This window comes from Perca fluviatilis, chromosome 21 (assembly GCF_010015445.1).
Source record: "Perca fluviatilis chromosome 21, GENO_Pfluv_1.0, whole genome shotgun sequence".
NCBI lineage: Eukaryota > Metazoa > Chordata > Actinopteri > Perciformes > Percidae > Perca > Perca fluviatilis.
Window position 1 is genome coordinate 20394120 of NC_053132.1, and position 10085 is coordinate 20404204.

General features: G+C 42.6%; 1 protein-coding gene across 2 annotated transcripts; it reads right to left on the reverse strand.

The window, feature by feature from the left end:
• Positions 1–1439: 1439 nt before the first annotated feature.
• Positions 1440–5946, reverse strand: foxj1b (forkhead box J1b). 2 transcript variants are annotated; one of them, XM_039787240.1, is made up of 3 exons: positions 5612–5946; positions 4793–5455; positions 1440–4079 (listed from the first exon to the last, which is right to left on the reverse strand). In XM_039787240.1, the coding sequence occupies exons 2-3, from the start codon at positions 5378–5380 to the stop codon at positions 3207–3209; spliced, it is 1461 nt and encodes a 486-aa protein (XP_039643174.1). In that variant the 5' UTR covers positions 5381–5455; positions 5612–5946; the 3' UTR covers positions 1440–3206. The 2 variants fall into 2 exon arrangements, with proteins under 2 accessions (XP_039643174.1, XP_039643175.1); XM_039787241.1 differs by having other exon boundaries at positions 4793–5463; positions 5612–5763.
• Positions 5947–10085: the final 4139 nt, after the last annotated feature.

The window sequence follows — 10085 nt, forward strand, 5'->3', positions numbered from 1 at the left end:
GCGCCGCCATGAGATTGGCATTTGTGGTTTTGAGTGAAGCTTCTCAATGACTATTGGAGGGATGTTAGCATGCTAAACTAAAATGGTGAACATACCTGCTAAACGTATTTAACTGTCTCTGTGTGTATGCTAGCATGCTGATGTTAGCATTTAGCCCAAAGCACTGCTATAAGAACAGCCACTCAGTCTGCTAGCGTGGCAGTAGATCTATACTTAGTCTGGTTACTATTGGATTCTAACTGATGTTGCGTATTGGATGTATTTACATTTTTGTACAGAAATGTTCATTGCTTTAGTGCAATAGTTAGCATGCTATCACGCTAAACTAAGATGGTGAACATGGTAAACATTACCGCTTGGCATCAACATGTGAGCATGTTAGCATTGATGTTAGCAGTTAGCCTCACTAAGCTGCTAGCATGGCTATGGCTCTTTGTCTTGTTCACATTCTTGTTTATTAAGCCCTTTGCAACAGGTTATTGAAAAAAGAGAAATGCTCCTTTATCCCTTTTCAATAGAGTGCTGCAGAAACAATCCTAAAACCCAGAAATGAGTTAGCATTTTTGCACTTTTGGTTCCCTTGTCTCAAAGTCGATTGTTGTTTTTTTAAATGGATTTTTGGTCCGATGCCTGAAATAATGTTCGTGGTTAACACAATCTTAAAAGATTTTCACGTTTTGTTCTACAACAAAAAATATGTCAGTGAAAACCCCACTCGTGAATTTAAAGGGGTTTAAAAAGGCGGTTATACTAAGAAGTGACTAAATGAGACTATAGAGGTCTGTCGGTGACATTAGCCATTATCATGCAGAGTACGCAAAATAAGTTGGAAGCTAGTTGTGTTGACGTTGTAGTCGTGTGACAATGCTATAGTTTGTTTATGACCTAACGTTAGCTTTCTACTTCTGACGATTGCATTTATGCTTTAAGAATCAGGTTATTTTGCTGAACAAAACACGTAAGTATATCATAGCTTATTCTCTGCAGTAATCCAAAATCTAATGGAAAAATCCCATTGGCCTTATGTCAAGGGGACCAGGCCAATGCTAACTTCCGGGTTGGCCACAAAAATATGTCATCCCTACAGCACAGTATTGTTGTCTCAAAGACTATAATAAAGTTGAATACCCACAGTTTTAACAATCAAAGCTTGTGATGAAGGTCCAATTCTCTATTGTCTGATCTATCAGATAGCATTATATTGTCGAGCTGTTTATGCTATTATAGGACCCTTTGAATGTTTCAAATACTAAACAAGTCCAGACCTGCCCGTGCTGATTAATGATATACTCTGATAGACCTTGTATCTGTTCATTGCACACACACAGAGCTTTAACTCAATAATCCTGACTAGAGCTTCATACTGCACTTCATCATGTGTGGGTGTTTTAATCGCTGATATTTCACAATGACAAGCAAACAATACATGTTTTTGTTATTGTTCTTTCTTTAATTGACACCATTTATTGCATCAAGGCATGATTGCATTTTTAAACAGCATAAAAAAGTACAAATGAAAACAACATGGTAGGATTAAAGAGCTCGTATCAAACTTGATCAATATGATACAATAAGAAAATCTGGCCTTTTAAGAGTTGAGTGTATGTATCTGCTCATCATTTGTCCCCTCAAACCAACAGAGTTATTATATTCTCAGACACATTTTGAAATTCAAGACTTGTGAAAGCAACCCATACAAATAAAAAAGGACGTACACCAACGTAATCAATAAGGACAAATCCATCACCCAGTGACAGAAAACAGAACTCTCTTATTTTATCATCAATCAACACAGAGACACCAATAAACTGCATATTCCTTATTAACAAATTTGGCGAAATATAATCAACAAATGCCCTGTTTTTTATTTTATTTGTACAGAAAACAGTATATTTAAGCAACAAAAAAACAAAACAAACAAACTTGACCAGTCGACTTATTGCAGTGTTGAGTTCATTGTTAACACAAACTGATATGGACAATTACAGCATATGCATCACTTTCATTATGGTCAGTAAACTTTTAGAAAACACAGTTTTAATACGATACAAAAAATTAAACTAAACATCCTGGAAATAAAAGCTTTCTTGCGTTCCTTAAACTGCTGCCTATCAAAGTGCATAATGTTTGATTTTCATGACTGACAAGAAGGCGATCAATTTCTCAGGTTTGCTCCTCTCATAACTGTAGCCAAATGGCAAATATTCCTGCCTAGCTTCATGCTATATACTTTAATGAATATATATATACTGTATATATTAAATTGACTATATAGCAAAGTTATAAATGACTGATTTCATTATCTCAGACTATGAGTTTAAAGTCTCCATCCTGCTCTGATAACTCGATGAATGGCTGATTTCGCTGTGTGTTAGTAAAAAAATGTGTAATGCTAATGTAGCAAAATAGAATCCTTTATGTCTTCTCAGTCCCGTAGTGACAGTGCATGTTTGTGGAGAGTGCTTTGAAGGAAGGTAATGGGGTTTTCTTCACTTTTCTTCTGTCATCATTTTATCACCCGGAGCGACAAATAGCCGCAGTTCAGTCCAGTTCATTTGAAACACATTCTCTTGTCACCCGCTGCCTGACATTTGAGCTGTTATAGTTTCAGAAAATCAATCCAAGTTAAAGGATGAATTTGTCCTGTTTTCTGCACGCAGTCTCGTCATTTTTCTTCCTTCCGATGAAAACATTTGCTGCCATACATTCTACAGAGTGCGATAATCCTCCGCAGTCCACGTGAAACTTTAATTTGGTTTTTAAAAGCTTCTCTGTTGTACTGTCATTTCATTGTGCCTGATATATCAGTGTTGTGTCATGATACACACTGCTGTCAATCTCCTGGCACCCTTATGAAGAAATGGGATTATATGACAGGGAATAATCCCCAATCCTGTTGCCCAACAAACTTTATAGTCAGATCAATGTCTTTTGGTAAGGGAATCTTTGTTAACTGGGTTCACAGTTTAAGATAATTTTGACTTTTATCATGTTTGTTTTTTAACAAAAGGACAAGTAAATTTTACAGCAACAAAAGAATTACAGACGCAGTGTATTGCAGAATGATTGGATGCAGATGCAGTTTGGCTGTATTTCTAACCGGTGGTAATCTTTTGGGGGTTAATATTGGATCAGTAATCAGACATGATTGACTTCAGGGCATTGGGAGTAGATAAGTAGAAGTCAATGACGTTTGGGGTCAAAGGTCACAGATAGGCCTCCACTCGTTCCCATGGCTGCATCTCTGTGAAGAAGCTCTCGCATAGGCCGAAGCCTTGATCCAGAGTCAGAGGAATCGCCTGCGCCTCTTCTTTGATCTCCTCCCAGGGCTGCAGCACCGTCTCCTCGGGCTGCTCCGGGAAGAGCGCGGAGGGCTCGTCGAACTGCTGCAGGTGGCGGTGGTGGTGGCTTTGGAGCAGCTGATCCTGGTCCAGCTGCTGCGGATGCTGCTGCGGCAGCGGCACGTGGAGCTCTCCCATGTTGAGCGTGCAATCCATGTAACCGTAGGATTGGTGGTGGTTCAGTTGCTGGCTCTGACCCATGACGTCCCCTCCGCCGCACCACCTCCCCAGCCCAGCCGCCTGCTGCTGCCTCCCCTGCATGGAAACCTCCATCTCGCAGCCCAGGGCGCTCAGCGCCGTGTTGATGTCTAAATCCTCGAAGGTGCTACAGTTCCCGCTGAGAACGTCGTCGAACACGGACGCGAGGTCAAAGTCCCCCCTCAGGATGTCTGCTTTGTGGGCCTCTGTGGCTAAAAGAGGGGACTCAGTCGCCCTCATTGCCTTGCTGTTGTTCTTAGAGGGCAGGTGCTTCCGTTTGCCGCCCAGCCCTTGGTAAGGGCAGCCATTTTGGGTGCTGTGATAACCCTGAACCGGTTTGCTCTGTCTGTGGGTGCCACTGCTGCCGCTGTTGTTGTTGTAGTTGTTAGCGGACATCCTCCTGCGTTTGAAGATGCCATTGACAAACATATCTGCATACTGTGGATCGATCTGCCAGAAGCCTCCCTTCCCTGGCTCGTCTTTCTGTCTGGGGACCTTCCTGAAACACTTGTTGAGGGACAGGTTGTGACGAATCGAGTTCTGTGACAAAGACACACACACACAAAAAAAGGATATTTAACATAATCTCATTGGCTTTGAGCAAATTTGAGTTAGTCATGCAACAACTGACTGTGTCAATTTGTCTTTGTAGGGAGATGAGGAGGAGGAGGAGGAGGAGGAGGAGGAGGAGGAGGGGGGGGGGTTGTATTGTTGTTGTTTGGAAAGCAAATGTACCTAATGAGGCTTTTTAGTAACAGGCAGCTCTGTGCATTTCAAACATGATCAGCTGTGCTTAGCTGCCATCTCTCTCAGGAGCCCTCATTAACACACACACACACACAAGCAAAACGCGCGCACGCACACAACACACACACACACACACACACACACACACACACACACACTCACATTTAGAGTGCTTTCTCCACCCCATCACCATTCCCCTCAGACAAAAACCCTGTATGAGCACTCTCTCGGAACATGGAGAGAGTGGCATTAAGAAACACTTGTCATGGAAATCATCAAAACTGAAATTAGTCTCTAATCCAGTGAAATAGAAAGGATTTAAAATGTACACTACATCTGATGGGTTTTTGTTTCCCCACGTTGATAAAAAAGAAGAAGGTCTTTTTCTGATGTCCTGTACCATACTGGTGACACTGAGATCAATCGCTCTCACCCTTCTCTCCCTCACCTCGCCATTTATCTGACTTATCAATAATAGAAAGGGGGAGTTAGCCAGTCTCGGTTACCTGCCAGCTGGGCTCCGCGTGTCTGTAGTAGCAGTAATTCTCCGTTATCCAGTTGTAGATGGTGGACAGAGTCACTTTGGGCTGCTTGCTGGCCTGCATGGCCATGCAGATGAGAGAAGCGTAGGAATAGGGCGGTTTGACTTTAGGGTTGCTTTTGTAGTCGACTTCCACAGGCGGGCTGGCCTGGATGGGGATCTGGACGTAGCCGTTCCCTGGATGTGCGCAGGTGGCGAACAGCGGCTCCGCGGTGGACTCGCTGCCAGAGGTGACGGGGCTCCCGAGGTACAGAGGCATCCCGGTGGCGGCGGTGTCCCCGGCCGGCGGGCTGGACGGAGAGTCGGTGCCACCTCTGGGGAAGCCGAGCCGCTTGAGATACAGGTGCTGCTGGGAGGACGGGCAGCCCGGTCCAGCTCCGTTGGGTCGCTCCGGGTCCGCGTTGAGGATGGAGAAATTCTGGAGCCAGTGGAGGCTAGTGAGGCTGTCGTCCAGGGGGACAGAGTCGGACCCGGTGACCTGATCCTCGGTGTAAACCTCCAGCCATTTCTCATTGAACTTGTTGGCAATGTCGGGGCTCGTCAGAACCGGCATCCTGGTTTTGTGCGCGCGGTGAAGTCTGAAGTCGGTGAAAAGATCTTCAAATCGGCATTTAAAGTTGTGTTTTATCTTAAAGTCAAAAAAGTGGAAGAAAAACCCAGTTAATTGAATGAATATAAATCAGCCTTACACTCAAACAAATCACCACGGATGAAATGTTCTTTGGTTAAAAATGTCACAAAACAGCAAAATATTAATACCACAAATGATGCGTAATTTCCCTACCTCCGGTGGGCGCAGCCTTTTTAGGGAAGATTCTCTGTGTGCACCTGTTGCCGTCCGTCCCTGCCTCTCCTCTCCAAGGACTCAGCGGCGCATCCAGTCTCTGCGCAACAAGTGCGGCGGGGGGAGGGCGAGTAGTGTAGCATCCAGCAGCAGCTCACATGGAGGAAAAAGAAGAAAAGCGCCACTCAGGACAGAGCCATGCCGAGTCAGGCGAAACGGGCTGTTAGTCATCCGAACGCTCGGCTCTGTTTGAGTGTCCGTGGGAGGTCAAGACGAGAGAATATGTGGAGGTTGTAAAATAAGTCTCTCATAATGCCCCGAGAGACTGCCCACCATCCCTTTAAACGCCTGAGGGGATTTCTGATTGGCTGGCGCTGTCCTTGTTCTTCTCCAGGTTTCTCTTTTTTTTTTTTTTCACACACACTCACACACACACACACACACACACACACACACACACACACACACACACACACACACACACACACACACACACACACAGAAGGGGCTGGAGCTGGGGGGTGCAATCAACTGAATGTCGAGTGAGTGCATTGGTTCGCTGCAGTAAGAACAGTCAGTTTCGCTGCCTTTAATCTTTGTCTCCATCCCGGAAATGGGCTGAAATGTGACCTCTGTGGCGCGCATCCCTCCACTCCTCCCCGCTGGCGCTGAAAAAGACGCGCCACAGGTCCCGCTTGGAGCGCACTTTTGCACCTGCAAGCAAAACAGCCCACTTCAACTGATAAGCCTGTGTTTGCCATGTCTTTTCACAGCAGGGATTATTCTTCCTTTTCAACCGTGAAAAGGGAAATGTTGATTGAAAATCTGGCCTAAATATCAATTTTGCACAATTAAATGATTAACTTCTGTAGTTAATTTCATTTTAAAATTAGCCCATCAGTGGATTTCAAGCCACGGCATGAATTACAATCCAGTGGCAATGTAAAAACACGTCAGATCAGTGATGTGCAAGGTTTAAAACAGCAGAGCAAAGATGTATTAAAACAAAAATGATTCAATAATGTATCAATCAATCAATCAATGTTTTTCCTACATTGATCTTCTGAAACTATATGATCAAAACCAGGGGCGATTCTAGGATCAGACCTTTGGGGGGGGGGGGGCTCAGCCCCTAATGAGAATGTGACACAGATACAGTGCCTTGCAAAAGTGTTAACCCAGTGTTAGCTGAACAACATGTGTTTTCACACTATTAACACTATGATGGAACTACACCTGACCCTTTATAACTCACAGTAATAACGACCAGGGTTCGAAATGACTTAGGACTCTTGGGGGGTCCCCTAAAATGTAATTATAAAAAATACTGAAGACTACCTTGCTACACTATATACTGCAGGCAAAATTATATTGACATATTTTGAAGGTGGGATAATGGTCTTGGGATGTTTTTCATGGTTTGGGCTAGTCCCAGTATTGTAGTGGTGTCTGGAGAAGTGGATTGGCTATAATCTAACAGGTAACCCTCTAATTCTGGAGCAACAAAGTTACAGCACCTTATATAAATCCCTGACATGACAAAGTGGATAACAGGTCATTCTTTCCTTGAGCAAGGAAGTTAACTAAGTTACCTAAATCCACCAGGTGTACTCATTATGGCAGCACCATGCACCTTCAAAGGGTTTGATCAAATACAAATGGCATTTCTCATCCCTTATGTTAATGGAATTTGTAAAACAACTAGCCGCTGGATTGAATAATAATGATGTCTATAAAGACTGTACCTACATTAGATGGTTTACTTTGTTTTAAAGTAGTCAGTCAATCTATAACCTGAACTAAAATCTTTAGGGACACGTTTAAAAAAAAAAAAGTAAGATATTCTAACATGACTGAAAGCCATTAAAATGACAATAATCCAATAGTAACCACATTATTCAAAATCACTGACTGGACAATTAGGTTGTTATGCTAGCTTTGAATAACTAGTCTAACTGCTATATGTCTGCTGTTAGCTGGCAGATTATTTGGCTTCATACCTATGCTTCATACACATACAGCTAGCAAGAAACGTTGACAAACGCACTCTTCTAATCATTACGTTACACTGGGTATCTAAGTTAGTTAATGCAACTTTTGATATAGGAACACCAACTCCAAATATTTTACTATAATAAGCAATTATTATGGAGATATAAACATAATCGAAGCACTTACAGGATTTTCATTAGGGATTTCACTCTTTGTGAGGCTTCGTTTTTGCCGCGTTCAACAATAAACATACGTGTCTGCGCCGGAGGACCACAACAACAATCTGTGATGCTATTAGCTGCCCTGATTGCTGCTCAATCGCGCTAGGAAATAAATTAATTATTGTTATAAATATAAAATGTCACTAAAGACCTATAATTTTCACAATCATTTTTAATGTTAAAAATATTTGTCGGGGACCCCCCAAAATCTAAAAATAAATTCTTATAGGGGGTCCCTAATGACTTATGGGGGGTCCGGGACCCCCCCTGATCCCCCTCATTTCGAACCCTGAACGACCCAATTTGACACAATGGTCTAAGATTCAGCAATTTGAGTTGCTGACGTTTCAATTTGGGTTCTAATCTGCCATGAAATTACCAACTTCTTCTTTGGGGACTATACCAACGTTTAACTTTACAACCATCTCCTGCTCTTCCTCTGACAGATTAGATAGAGACTCAGCCAAAGGCGGGAGTCTGGCACAACCTCCTCCGATTGGCCAAAACTATGCTTCTGTTAACCCTTTCCTTGACTGGGTTACAGGTGCATGGCATCGGCGACAGACACACAGGATATTAAACCTGTTTCAAGCTCTTTGAACCTGTAATTGTTTGTCCTCTGTCACTAACAGACAAGTTTGCAAACTCTCACTTGAAGCACAAAATTGATAAAAAAAAAGAATTATTTAGAGGGGCTGAGATGAAATGTAAGGGGGCTTGAGCCCCCCTAAAAAGAGTCTAAAATCGCCCATGATCAAAACTGTCAAATTTTCATGTGGCCCTATAAGTAGGCCTTGCCATGCTGCTAGTTCCACAATAGCAACGTGATTACATTTTAAAATATTTTTCTTAACAAATTAATAAAAGTAAAGGGGATGTCATTTACAATCATAACATTAATGCAGCCACTGTTAGTGGTGATGTTCTACACAGGTTCATATAAAACAGAAATTTGGCCAACATTAGTTCTGTGTATGTACTGTAGATGTGAATGGCAGAGGCCATGTGAATTATGAGACAACACTGCCACCCAGTGGATCAATACTACATTGCAAGTACACCAGGGTACCAAACCACTAATGAAAGCACTGATCTACTGGCCTGATAGAAAATGCCTTTCTACAGGGCCCAGAATTTTGTGCTACGCCCCTGCCTGAAGGTGAGAAAGACGTTCTAGAACCTGTAGAAAGCACTGATCGTTTTAATGTGGGGCTGCACTTAAGCAAATCAGACTGCATGTCAAATGGGAGCCAGTGTTCACTATTATTTTTTCCCCAAAATAAGGGATGCCGATCACTTCAAATGTCAAATCAAACCTTTCCATCCTATTCCTCATGTTTGCTCAATTTTCTGTCTCAAGAGGGAATACAACTAACCATTTTTTTGACAAACAGAAGTTACTTGTTACAGCTTCATACTCTTTGTACCTTCCTCTAATTACATCCATACCGCAGGCCTTGTCATGGCCTCAGTACCAAACACACTTGAGATGCCAACACTGCAGCAGGCATGTGATTGAAAGATGTGGATTTATATAACCACCTGGTTGTGTTGTATTCAGTGGTCCCTGCTGGTCTATACATATGTGGAATACACAAAGCTGAAAGCCAACATCTGGTGAGTCAAAGATTACATACTAAAACAATCATTGCCAATTGCCATTGAGAAAGCCTTTTCAGAAGTAATTGTACAAGAGCTGAGGCCCACATGCATTGATGATGTTGCTTTCCCCGTCAAGGAGGCTTGATTTTTAAAAATGTCTCCAGGTTTGTTCAGGTTCTTGACAAAGGGCTTGCTGGTGAGGCGGGCAAATGTTTGAACAGCTGTTCTTATTGTTGCCAGGCTTCCCGCTGTCCTTCAGAAGCAACTAAGCACACATAGGCTTACAGTATGGCTACAGTACATCTAATGGGTTGAAAGAGGGTGCTAAGGAGGACTGTTACACCAGGCTATGTATTTCATGTTAATAGTACAGTTAACCTTTGGAGGGGTTTTAATTCAGATAACCCATAACATATGGCAAAGTCCTTGCATTTAATCCCTTTGGCTGTAACTCACAACTACAGTTTCGGGGAAAGGACGAGGACCAACTGATACAAGATACTAAACTAGACATTGGTCACGAAACTAACTTGTGCAGAAAATTAAAAGTCCTGAATACTCCCCTTGTAAGTTTAAGATGTTATTTTTTGCCACATTTTGTTTGATCTATGCTTACAGCTCAAATTTAGCGAATGTTGACACACTTGATTAAATAGGGG